Raw genomic sequence first — 13,835 nt, forward strand, 5'->3', positions numbered from 1 at the left:
ATCGGAAAAATGTGTTTAAGAAGAAAAAAGGACAAAATGTAGAAAGAGAATAAAACAAGGAAGTGAGAAAAGAAAAGAAGGAAAGAAGAAAGGAAAGCACAAGGACCAAACCACAGAGAAAGTAAGGTTGCAAAGGACGGAAAGCAGGAAGTAAAGGAGGAATGAAAGCGACAGCAAAAGTGAAAAAGTGCAAAGAAAGAAGGACAGAGGAAAGGAAGGAAGATCAGAAAAAACATGTATGAGAACAAAAAATATAGAAGGAGAAGAAAACAAGGAAGAAAAGAAAGGGAGGAAAGAATAAAAAGGAAAGGCTCAAGGACCAAACCACAGAGAGAGTAAGGTTGTAAAGGAAGGAAAGGAAAAATACCAGGATGAAAGCAAGGGCAAAAGTGAAACAAGGAGGGATGGGTCCTCTTTGCTCTCCACTCTTCCGTATGATGTAGCTCTCTCCGCCCCACCATCTGGTGTCTATAATTACCTGCCTACTTGTGTGTGTGTGTGTGTGTGTGTGTGTGTGTGTGTGTGTGTGTGTGTGTGTGTGTGTGTGTGTGTGTGTGTGCGTGTGTGTGTGACTCCTCATTATTTCATTGATTAGAGAAATTATTTCAAGTTTAGTATGGGTTATGGTAGTCTTTTTTTTACTTTTTGAATGATCATAAGCTGTTTTTGATTATGAGATCCAGTAATGCTGATTTATTTATAGAGCAAATTTAACCCCTAATTCTTTACCAGCTTAAAAACTATAGGCCTACTTGCGTGGTTTTATTAGCTTGATACTTGATCTTGATCTGATGTGGTTCAGATGTCCGCTAGGGAAAAATCGACTTATTACTTTTGTTTCTTAGAAACCTATTTAAACACAATGGATGTCTGTGACATAAAAACACATTGGTGTTGACAGCAGAGAATATGCAAGTGACTTGTTGCTGGGAAATGTATGATTGTCACACGGTGTACATAACATCGGATGAAATAGGATTTAGGGACTCTCTGGATGGGGTTAGACCGGCCTAAGTGTCCATGCTGGGGAGTAAATAAATCAGACAGGAGATCCCAAAAGTCAGTCGGATATGCTTCCTGCCAGCCGGGTGACGTATTGTTCTGTGACACGAACAAAAACCAGCCATGAAGTGGATCAAGTGGCAGAGATTAAAAGGACCCAAGAAGAAGAGGAGATGGGGTGGAGCTGGTTGAATGAGGACAGAGGAAGAAGAAAGAGAAACAAAAAGGGGTGAAACGAGGGAAAATGGGAGACAAAGTGAGTGAGGTAGGAAGACAGACGGACGGGGACTGAGAGGGAGATAGAAAGGGGAAGAAAGTCAGGGAGGAACGGAAGATGAGACGATCCATCTTGGCACATTAGGGGGGGATCAGGCCTGCACTCCATCATGTCTGTCAGAGAGATGCACACCTCCTCTCCACTCTCCTCTGTCCACGCATCCATCCATCCCTCCCTCGTTTTGCTCCGCCGGCCCGGTGCTCTCACTGAAGAATCGCGACACTAAAAAGTCCTGTCAGGCCTATTTCCTTGTTATTGTCCAGCCCTCTCTCTCTCCTTCATCCCACCTCACCCCTCCTCCTCCTCTCCCCTCCTCTGACTTCCTCTGCTCCCTGAGATTAAACGTACCCGTGTTGCGCCGCAGGGTGTGTGTGTGTGTGTGTGTGTGTGTGTGTGTGTGTGTGTGAGCTGTGAGGTCCAAAGCAGGACATGTGGGAGGCTCGTAGATGTGTGTGTGTGTGTGTGTGTGTGTGTGTGTGTGTGTGTGTGTGTGTGTGTGTGTGTGTGTGTGTGTGTGTGTTGCCCCGACATTAATCATCTTTAAGGCGCTGACAAGCCTGGTGTGCGACATCACATCAACACCCCCCCCTTTCTCCTCTCCCCTCCTTCTTCTTCTTCTTCTTCTTCCCCCTTCTTCCTCTGGATTTATCTGTCTGATCGCCTCTCCCCGTCACTCACTTTCCTCAGGGAGAGAGGGGATGCATAGGGGTGAGAGTGGCACAGAAAGGGTGAGAGAACAGGAAAAAAAGTCAAGTCCTATGATTTGACAACATGTTCTAATACGTTTCAAATACGTTGACATGATAACCAAGAAATCTGAATTGGCGGCTGGTTGTTTTTAATCAGTTTGATGCTCTGGGAGGCGATCAAAAATATAAAGGGGTCTACTAGCAATCTGCAATTTAAACTCAAAGATCTGCGCCACAATTCTTGCTCCACGGTATTTTATTTTATGATTTATGCTCTGTTTTACGTCATTTATTTAATGTTTACCTATGTGCAAATTATTTGGGATTTTCTCATCATAATTTGTTCCATGCTTTTGTGCTGTGTTTATGTTTCGGGGAGCTAAAGACGAGTTCCCCACTCTGGTGGGCACTAAAGTTGGGTCTTATTCTATAAACATGACCAGCTGTTCCATCACATCAGAGCAAGTACAATCTGAGTGTGTGAACTCTGTGTTCGCATTTAACAGCTTGGTTTCAAGCCTTTTTATGCAGGACAGCAGAATTCAATACTCCTCCACTTTCTAGTCTTTCCTTGTAGTTGATTGTTGACATTTCTGTTGTCAAACCCAAGCATCTACGTTTCCTTTTTCATCACTTTTTTTTAATAATACAAATAAAAGTCAGAACATTCCACAATTCAAAGGAAATCACCTCAAATTGAAATGCAAAAAAAAAAGGTAAACTCACGCTGTGCAAAATAAGTATTTACCTTTATGTTTTTTTGACATTACAAAAGCCCAAAACATAATCAAGGGCAAACCTACATGTGTGTGTGTGTGTGTGGGTCTGATTGTGTGTGCGTCCAAGTCCTCCAGGTGTGTGTTTGTCCGCAGGAATAGAAAGAGCCCCATCAGCTGCAGACAGGGATTGGATCTCTCTTTGTTTGCTGTGGCGGATGGCGACGGCTTCAGCATGACTCAAATTATCTTGTCAAAGCAATAAAGGGGAGAAGGGTAGGGAAGGCGGGGGGGAGAAGAGGAGAGGGAAAGAAAAGGAGACGAGCAACATGAGGGGAAAGAGAAAGTGATGGGGCAACAGAAAAAGACAGAACGATGGAGGAAAAAAAGGGGGGGAGGCGAACAATGAAATAATCAGAGAGGAGATGAGGGAGAGAAGAGAGGAGGAGAAAGAAATGAAACAAATAAATGGATGGTAGGGAGCAGAAAATTAGAAATGGATGAGGCTGGAGAGAGAGAGAGAGAGAGACGGAGGGAGGGATAGGTGTGGGGAGAACAAGAGAAAGAGAGGCAGAGGGAGAGATGGAGAGTAATCGATTACCTATTTTTCAAAGTCACTTAACGTGTCCAGCGCTGTGGCTCTGTTAAGTAGCGGTGCAGGAGAATGGGAGGCCGGTATGCACACGCACGCTCTGAGAGAAAAGGGGAGGGGATGTGTGTGCGTAGGTGTAGGTGTGTGTGTATGTGTGTGTGTGTGTTCCCCACTAGTTGATGAGTTCGCTTGCAGGAAACTGTTCTGAAACACAAATATGTGAGCGATGATACGTGTCCACAGAGGGATGCATGTGCATGTATGTGTGTGTGTGTGTGTGTGTGTGTGTGGGGAAAAAGCACGAATACAAGTGGGACAGGGAGTCCGTCCCCCCCCCCCCCCCCCACCTGGTCCTCCAGTTGCCGCGGTGACAAGCAGTCTAAACGGGATATCCTGGCTGAGGCGGAGCCTATTGTTCCCTGGACTAAAAAAAGCCTGTTTGATTGGCTAAATACAGGAAATCAGGAAGTGTCCTCCGACATTAAGCACGGAGACACTTTCAATAGATGATATTTTTAGCCGGCTCAAGCAGACTCAAAGGTAAACTTGAGAAAGTTGGGTGTATACTACGCACATGCAAACACAAAGGCACATAGACCACAACATGCAACAAAAAAAAAAAAATGCAAAGTGTGCACTTTCCCGATACACACAATGTAACACACACACACACAGGTGGGCCTCCGCCCTGTGCCCCGCCGATCAAGGACAATGAAGTGAGGTAGTGTTGGCAGACTCTATACAGCATTATCTCATCCACCGCTGACACTTCTTTAAATCTGCTTCGACCTGAGAGGACACGCTGGAGACTGAGCGGCACTCTATTCCCCCTTTACCACTGTGTGTAAAAGCAGAATTATAATGCACGTGCACTTCATGTGTGTGATTTTAGAGAGCAAAACCAGGGTTCAAGGCCATAGCAAAAATACACACTCCTTCCTTGGGTGTCCTTTGGTGAATTCAAGGGCTGCCAGGTCAACTTTGTGGAGTGTGTACTGCACAATAGATACAAAGTTGGAAACATTTGATTTGTCTTTGTGAAACAAGTTAGACTGACCTAACAATATGCATTTGTGTGCTAGATACATGGTTAAATCTGTCCTACACACATCTTGATGTTCCTCCATTTGTCCTGCTTCCTATCTTGTCTCCAGGTAAAAAGAAGATGTCCATGTATGACAGCCAGGCTCCGATCTGTCCCATCTGCCAGGTGCTGCTGAGGCCCGGAGAGCTACAGGAACACATGGAGACAGAGATCGAGAGGCTAACCGCCGTATGCTTCAGGTAGGCCTGAAACACATGTGTGGGATTTTTCACGCACAGTCATTTACGGTACAGGATCCAGTTTTAGGATATCGCAGCATCCGGTCTCAGGACCCACAAAAATCTGGTTTTGTTACCTCAGCATCCGTTCAGTACCACCAGATGCAGGGACCGCTTCACCCTGCAGGCCATTAGACTTCTGAACTGTCATAACTAGCAAAACTACTCAGTTAAGCTTAATAAAAGACCTTGTTTTGTCTTAGAATAGTGACGTAACAACCATGACAACATCTACCATTAAATGGTAAATTGACTGTACTTGTATAGCGCTTTTCTTGTCTTCTGAACCACTCAAAGCGCTTTTACATTACATATCATTCACCCGTTCACACCCATTCAACCTATTGGTTTCACATGGGACCTGAACAGCAGTCTCCTGGGTGAAAGTCCTTTGTTTGCTTGGTCTAGTCCTAAAAAAACATTATTTTTTCAAACTTTTGACGTAAGCTAGCTCTCTTTTTCCGTGTTTCCTGTCTTTCTGCTAAGGTAAGCTAAACACATCTCTGCATGTCGTCATCGTGGACGCCGAAAAATCAAAACTGATATCAATCCCGAAGGCGAATACTTGACCTGCTCGTAAAGATATGTGTTTTTGAGGCAGAGGGTTGGAGGCTGAGCTTCAACTCAGCTCTTTATGTCAAGCTCACTGACCACCATTCTTCCTGAGACGAGATTTCGGGGCCATAAATCTGCATAAAAGGCAGCGGCATGCCGTCGACGTAACGCTAAGTGTTTCCTGCGGGGATTAGGATTCAAACCTGTGACCCCAAGTCCGCCGCCACCCCCCCATCCTGCTTCTCCTCATGGCAGTTGCACGAGCTGTTTTACGGCAGATAAATCAACTCCAAGCCCTTTTAACGATGGGACCATTAGGATCTATATTTCACCTTGACCGCACGTCTGGCTACGTGTGTGTGTATGTGTGTCTGTGTACATAAAGAACGTGTGTGGCCTGTGTGTGTGTGTGTTTATGTTTGACCCGGCGTCCACCTTAGCTGCCCAGCTTTATGATAGTCCCCATTAACCTGGAGGAACGGGGCGACAGATAGCATCACCCCGCCTAGAAATCACACTTCATTTACCCCCGTTTACACCTCCCTCACCGCTCCTCCCATCCCTCCCTATCCCCATTCCTCTCCCCCCCGTTCTCCTTGTTTGACCTCTTGTTCCCCCATCCGTCTTCATCCTTCTTTTTTCCTCCATTTCACAGCATTTCCTCCCTGACTCTCTTTTTTACTCCGTCCTCGTCTGACCCGATCCTGTCATCTCTTCATCACCTCATTTTAAAGTGTTTTTCCTGAAGCTCCAAGCTAACATCAGACCAAAAGCAGCGACCCGAGGTAAACCCCTCAACATGTGAATTTCCTCCCGACTTTGCGAGAAGAGAAAGGATGCATATAGACAGACAGCAACACAGTTAGAGAGGACATTTACATGAGTGATGGAGAAAGAAACATGTGGCCAGAATGACCTCAAACATGAAGCAAAAGGATCACGGAAACAGGAGGAATAAAGACGGAGATATAGATGGAATTGAGTGCTGAAGGAATAAGTCCTTAAACCCGAAAATGTGTTTGTATTTTTGCACTTTGCACCGTTCCCCCATCTCGCAGTGCGAAAAGTGTTTTTGTTTAGATCCCCAAAATGTCTGTGGTTACAACAAGCTTAAGAGATTTAAATATGTCAGTAGTTTTGAAGCCTTAACGTGTCTCAAATAGGCGGTCGCTTACAATTGGATGTGAAGTCATGTGACCTTGGTGTACTGGGTTTATAGCCTAACGTTAGCTTTTTACTTGAACCGATTACATTAAAGAAGTCCTACAAAAGGTGTTCATTTCTGAGGATTAAATGTCCGTTCAACAGAGATCTTGTTTTCCAAAATACAATGCTAACAATGCACTAATCCAAAATACAATTGAATAAAAACATTAGCATTTCGTCGAGGGAACCAGTGCGATACTAACTTCCTGGGTTTGCCTACAAAAATCCATCATCACTGTTAGTAGGAGTTAGGAGATGGATGTAAAAATGAGTTATTGTCCGATAAAAAATATTCCAAAATAACTTTACAGAGACAGACAGAAAGAACGAAGAAATATGCCACATCTCGGAAAAAAAGCCACATCTCCGCCGATGGTGTTTGCTTACTTGATAGTTTAAATTGTTGTTAATTCCAACGATTAAGCCCTCTCCATGACAACTAAGAACACTTGAACCCTTGACGAAGGCTACGAAATGAGGCTGAAAAAGAATAGAACATAACAAAATCAAATAGATCACATGGGAGAGCTGTGTGAGGGTCATCCATCCATCTGTTGTCCTCTGATATGGTGAGGTGTGTGTGTTTCAATAATTAATAAAGGTTAGTAGTCCGCCCTTACCTCTGTGGCTCCTTGATACTCACACACACACACACACACGTGGTTATTTAAGGAAATAGCGTCATCCCCGGGTGAGATGATGGGATGGTGGCTAACGTCACGGCTGGCTGATTTAGCTACTTGCCATTAACCCATCCGACACTTGCGCACACACACACACACACACACACACACACACACACACACACACACACACACACACACACACACACACACACACCGTGGAGAAAAAGAAAGGAGAGGAGAAGAGGGAGGGAATAAGGATGCAAAAGATTACATTTTAAGATATTTTGATGGAGAGTATCCTTTTGCAAACACACTCAAACACAAAATGTGACTTTGTACATGTGTCAAATGGACTGGAAGCAGGAAATAGAATAAGAAGTGTTGTGTGTGTGTGCGTGTTATATGGCAAAACCACATTCTATATCACACACACACGTGCTTGCTCTGCCTCTCCCCGGCTCTCTGCATGCTAGCAGCCATCATTGAAAGTGACAGTGGGAATTTGGTCCAATTTGTAGTAAATCTGCCTTTAATGACGACCGGCGCTCGCTGAATGAAAGAGCCGTGGGTATGGAAACGAATGGCGCGCTCGCGTGCGTGCATGTGTTTGAACACGCGTTGGTGCGTGTGTGTGAGAATGCGTGCGTCCCGTATATCTGCCCGTGGCCTCCTCTGCCAACATCTGCTCTTCTGTGCGTTTCTATTTGTTTTGCTGTATTTCTCTCCTCCGCTCGCCGTGCGTTTGATTACGACTGCCACCCTGTCCTCTCTGGTGACTGTGAGCACCGTCGCTTGTTCATGGGCCACGGCTCCTCGTGCACGGAGACGGAAACGCACGCACACACACACACACACACACACACACACACACACACACACACACACACACACACACACACACACACACACACAGTTGAGCAAATGGTAATTTATCATGCCCTGTAAACGTCAGGTGGCTCGTGGGGGCAAAGCAATCTACATACCCCATCACTCCCCCCCACCCTCCTCCTCTACGTACCCCTGCTCCTCTTCCTCCTCCTCCTCCTCCTCCTCCTCCTCCTCCATAATCAATTTGCCTCCACGAGAGCGAGCCCCCACCTTTTCCAGCAGACGACACAAAAAGGCAAAAAGCAATCAGTATCTCGAGGCAAGCGCCATCCCTCCATTCCTCCTTCCATCCATTCCACCCAACTCCCACTGAAAAAGGACTTATTCATCTCTCTCTCTCCCCCTCTCTCCCTTAGGTGGGAGGGGCCGAGCCCCCTGCTAGCTGTCAGTCAAACTCAGTCTGTCTCCACTTGTGTTTGATTGATGCAGATTTAACCCAGGTTAACCCAGGGTGGGCATTTTTTTACCGAATGTAACTGCGTCCAGTTTACTGATCAGCCCGCTGGTCCAGATTAAGTACAGGAGTTTCAGAACTTCCTTTGGGTTACTTTTCTTTGATCATTCTTTAAATGGTTTTTCTCTTTCGGGTGGTAATAATCTAAAACGGATTGTTTGCAAAATTTCAGGAGGCTGACTGGCCGTCTCATTTATCAGCTTTTGACTGCTACGGATCACAACATAAGATGATAAAGGGAAAGATAGATTCAATTAAAAATAATTCTGGAATCAGAAAAAGAAAATTACATCTCAAATGAAGTTCATACTTATAACTCAGCAATGCAAAGTAGTGCACATTAATAATCCAGACATTTTTTTTTTTACCCTCCAAAGCAGCAAGTTATGTGTCATGTGTCTGCTTTCTACAGTGGTTGTCCAGATGTGCTGACCTTTAAACTTGGGGAGAAGGGGTTTTCGCACATAGCAGGAAAATAATGACTACATTTAAAGGGACAGCGTGTAGGATTCCTTGGCACCTAGTGGTGCGGTTGCAGATTGCAACCGACTGAACGTCCCTCCGCTCCCTCCGTCATTGATCAGCTTGATAACCCTACTTAAGGAGCAACGAAAGTCAGACGGCGGCTGGCGGTAGCGAGGTTTTATAAGTCGGAGAACTACGGTGGCCTTCATGTAACGTAAAAACACAATAGATCTTCTCCAGACCCAGTGTTTGGTTTGTCCGCCTGGGCTACTATAGAAACATGACAGACTCTGTGAAGAGGACCGTCTCCATATGGAGATTTAGTTTTCCCTCATATCTAGCTGTATGGCGGCTTCTTGTTCGGGATCTCACAGGTTCTTGACCCTCTTTTAGGTTGTAGTTCAGAGAGGGCGCAGCGTGACAATGTGTCGTAAGGCTCGTTTGTAAGCACCCACAAGCCCTCACCTGTCCTCCCCCTGTTCACACGCGGGCCTCATTACCACAACACCTCTTAAATTGCTTTGTCTCCCGTCTCGTCTCCCTTCCTTTTTTCCCCTTCCCGTCTGTCTTCGGTGTGTTTGTTTCGCTTTGCTGTGCCGCTCATTTCCACACTCTTCACCTTCTTGCTTTGACATGGCAGGCAGCTGGAATTTCCAGCCCCCCCTCTCGTTCCCCATCAAAAATTCATAGAACCGGGCAAACAGACGTGTTGAAGCCGCGAAAAGAGGCGGCGACACACCGACTCACCCGTCAATCCCTCCCTTTCCTCCTCTCGTTTTCCTGTCTCCCTTCATCTTTCCCTGGCTCTCTCTCTCTCTCTCTCTCTCGCCTCACATTTCATCTCCTTCTACCTCAACCCCCCTCCCTACTTTCTCACTCCCTTTCATCTCTCTATCACCCCCTCTGTCACCGTGGCAATTTTCTCCCATCGTGGCAGGCGCGCAACTGCTGTCCTCTCTCTCTCTCGCTCTCTCTTCCCTTCCTCTCCCCCTCCCTCCTTCTCTTGTCGTTGTTTGACACTGTCAACGAGCAGGTGGAGGTGGCTGTTATTGTTGATGCCTCTGCAGAGGTTCCAGGTAATGAATAAAAGAGAGATGGAGAGAGAAGGAGAGAGAGAGAGAGAGAGAGACAGAGATAGAAAAGGGGGGGAGACAGGTGTGGGGTTGTTGGCAGATTCCCCTGCATTACACAGCAGCTTGACTGTGTCACCCGTGTTTATTCTCTTTGTTGGTGGAGGTGAGGCCCGCTGTTCACACACACACACACACACACACACACACACACACACACACACACACACACACACACACACACACACACACACACACAAAAAACACACAGTCTCAAGAAAACATACAGACGCAAATACACTTCCACAGGTACACACACACAGCACAAAAGCAGTAATGACACGTTTTCACAGACATGTTAACCAAAGACATTTAATACATTCATTCATGCACAGACTCCTGTATATACGGTACACTGCTATGCCTGCACACTGTCACAAGCACTAGCTACTCACCTCAGATGAAAAAGAAATCACTAATGACAAGTAAAATGACAACTAATAACCGATAATTCATTAGATATTACAGACACATAGAAATGAAGAAAACATTTTGTTTCAAGATCAAATGTGTAAATTGTACATTTCCCTTTTGGTTCATGGCAAATACATGTTAACAAAAACAAAGTTTTAACATTAGCATATTTGTGATTGTATGTGATATTGAACTGAAAAAATGGATCCAATCACATGTGATTTGGGTCTATTAGCTAAACCATCCGGGTTAACTTGTGCATTAAAACCAGGCGGCAACCTTGCGATCTGAAAAGTGAAGCCAATGTGATGTGCCTTAAACTTGCATTTTTTTCTAATGGCCATTAGGGGGCGACTCCTCTGGTTGTATAGAAGTCTATGAGAAAATGACTCTACTTCTCTCTTGATTTATTCCCTCAGTAAACATTGTAAACATTAGTTTATGGTCTCAATCTCTAGTTTCAAGTCTTCTTCAATACAGCATGATGTTCACTGAGTAAATTAGCAGGGTATGCTTTAGCGCGCAGCTACCTTGTTATTAACAGGTCGCTACCACGATGTTATTGAGCATGGGAGTTGTCCGTATTTTAACATCTTAGAACTTTAACCCTTTCACAGTGTTTTTTCACTTCATGAAAGTTAATTGTAACATTTTGGTCGACTAAAAATCGGTTGTACTTCGCTCCACCCTCTTGTGGGACTTCTGGTTCCACAAACCAAGATGGCAACAGCCAAAAAGCTTAACTTGAGGCTTCAAAATAGTAGTCCACAAACCAATGGGTGACTTCACGTCCACTTCTTATATACATTCATTCATCTTCCGTAACTGCTTATCCAGTTAAGGGTCACGGGGGTGCTGGAGCCGATCCCAGCTGTCATTGGGCGAAGGCCGGGAACACCCTGGACAGGTCGCCAGTCTATCGCAGGCTGACATATAGAGACAAACAACCATTCACACTCACATCCACACCCAGGGGCAATTTAGAGTCTTCAATTAACCGAAGCTGCATGTCTTTGGACTGTGGGAGGAAGCCGGAGAACCCGGAGAGAACCCGCGCTGACACAGGGAGAACAAGCGAACTCCACACAGAAGGTTGTCTAGCCCAGGGAATTGAACCCGGGCCCCTCTTGCTGTGAGGCAGTGCTAACCACTACACCTCTGTGCAGCCCCTTCTTATATACAGTCTATGGCTTAAACCTGTTTCAATGTTCATATGGGCACCTGACTATAGTGTGAAAAATGGTGTATCTATCCTTTAAACAGCTGTTTAGTAGTATTCTATAGCTAGTAAGCCTACCTTTATTTGTGAAATCAGCGGAGTTCCTTTTTAAATCCATGGACCTTGCATCCAAGAAAGTGAGAGACCAAGTGTTATTGTGTAAGAACATGACATTCCATATCCCAAAATGTGTACGAGGAAAAAAAATACTTTCACAGTGCTTCCATCCCTCTATCTCATCATCCATTCCTCCCTGTCTCTGTGCCGCTATGCTTTACATTCCACCCCGTCTCATATTTTCCTGGCCTTGCTCCTGTGCGCCACTTTGTAAAAATCCTCTCCCAGATAAGTGACATATAAATAAGGCTTCTTATTCTTATTATCCACCCATCCAGCCATTGAAAAAGGAAATCCCTTGTCTACCAAGGCATGCTGTCAGATTAGAGGTCACGCTCAATTCCGTGTCCGTTGGGGGTCTGGAGTGCTAACAGGGTCTCAAAGCAAACATGACAACCCTGTCGCGCTTTGTCAACCTGCCGAGGCCGTCGCAACGCTTCGGGAAGCTCGGAGAGATATGTATCTCTGCGTTTGGGTGAGAGAGAGCGAGAGAGAGAGAGAGAGAGAGAGAGAGAGAAGCAGAGGGAGGGAGAGAAGGACAGGGAGAAAGACAGAGACTAAGACAAATTCCAATCAATCATTTTGATATGGCAATAAAGTATTGAATGTTGAATCTTCAGAGAGAGAGAGAGAAGGAGAGAAAGAAGGGAGAAAGAGAAGCGGGAGATGCAACAAAAAAAAGGAAAGGAAGGAACAACATATCAATTGCGAATGAATAGGGGGAGAAAATGAAAAGAGTCAGATGGTTAAAGTGTCAGAAAAATATATCATAAATAAAGCAACATGTGAATTGAATGTGTCTGTTCTATTGGCAGAATAGTGTCTAGCTGATACATATTTGACTTTCCTCTTTCGTCTCTAATCTAAAATGTCACACGAACACATCACCTGTGTATCCCTCTACTGGCAACTGCTGGAACATGTCCTTCTTTCTCTCTCTTTCCCTTCTTCCCTATAACGTTTACAAGTCAGCCGATTGTCCTCCACATATTTCAGAGTATAGCAAATCCAGGCCGACTACACTGACAAATCAAATCACCGCAAAATCCGTTTCTTTCCTGTTTTTGCCACCGCAACAAAGGACACGTGTGACGAGACAAATCTGGAGAATGATTGCCTCAGCAGAGAATGTCCGGCTGATGTTCTTAGTGATCCTGACATCTGCAGCAATGTTTTCAATTACCGTCAAACAGAGTAGGGTGAGATAGGGAAAAGAGAATTGAAGACTGAGGGATGGAAGTGGAAAATCAAATCTAAAATATTGGTGGAGTGACCCCTTAGTAGTAGACCATAATATCCCATGATTTCCAACTATTTCTGGGGCCACCTTCCAAAGAAAATAATAAAATATTGCAATGCCAGCTTCAACAATGCCCTACATAACATAAGAAACCCACTGAATTCTACTTTTTTCCTCTTCCTGTATTGCAGTAAGAACACTTCACCCAAGGATGGAGCAGCCACTCCAGGAACCCCGAAGGTGAGACGAATCTCAATTTCTACTTGTGTAAAAGCATGTCTTTATTTTGAATATAACCTTTTTTCTTTCAGGATGACATCAAGTATGCATCACATGCCAAAAGAGAAAATAGTATTTCTTAAAATGTAATACAAAATAAGATGTGTGCATCATTAGATTTAACAACATTGCGACTCTTTTCCAATGATATGTGGTGTAGTTCCTTACTGTCTGTGTATCAGAGCTGTGACTCTGATGCCTCTGTTCCTCTCTGCTGCACTAAGGGGAAATCAGCTGTACTGTAAGGCCTCTGTCTCATATCTTTACACAGAGAAGTACCAGTCTCCCGTGGTCCAGCGGGCAGCGGAGCCAAGAGGCACTGTACTGTGATTGTTCCAATTAGAGAGACCGACATGCAGGCAGTCAAAAAAACAGAGAGAAAAAGACACATAGCGTCAAATTGTGGGAAGACAGATTCATGATTCCATCAAGTGGGCATTCCCTTATAGCGTCTGCATCCACTGACTCGTCTGAACACATCAACAGCTGCCAGACTTAGACGGTTTTCAAAGAAAAGAAGACCTTTCTATGTCCTTAACATAATGTCAAGATAGTAGCTTAAAAGCAGTAGTTGGTAAATGTTATGAAAATAACTTTTTAACTGCATATATGCTCAAACTGTCACTACATCCTGACAGTTGGG

General features: G+C 44.8%; 1 protein-coding gene across 2 annotated transcripts in view; it reads left to right on the forward strand.

Annotated features, from left to right (window-relative positions):
* The window catches only part of rnf220a (ring finger protein 220a), a 156,536-nt gene that overhangs the window by 106,408 nt on the left and 36,293 nt on the right, over positions 1-13,835 (forward strand). For both annotated transcript variants that reach the window (XM_054596429.1, XM_054596428.1), the window contains exons 2-3: positions 4,431-4,560; positions 13,105-13,153. In XM_054596429.1, coding sequence (XP_054452404.1) covers positions 4,431-4,560; positions 13,105-13,153 — 179 coding nt within the window. The remainder of the gene's footprint in view (positions 1-4,430; positions 4,561-13,104; positions 13,154-13,835) is intronic.

Source organism: Anoplopoma fimbria, chromosome 3 (assembly GCF_027596085.1).
Source record: "Anoplopoma fimbria isolate UVic2021 breed Golden Eagle Sablefish chromosome 3, Afim_UVic_2022, whole genome shotgun sequence".
Classification (NCBI taxonomy): domain Eukaryota; kingdom Metazoa; phylum Chordata; class Actinopteri; order Perciformes; family Anoplopomatidae; genus Anoplopoma; species Anoplopoma fimbria.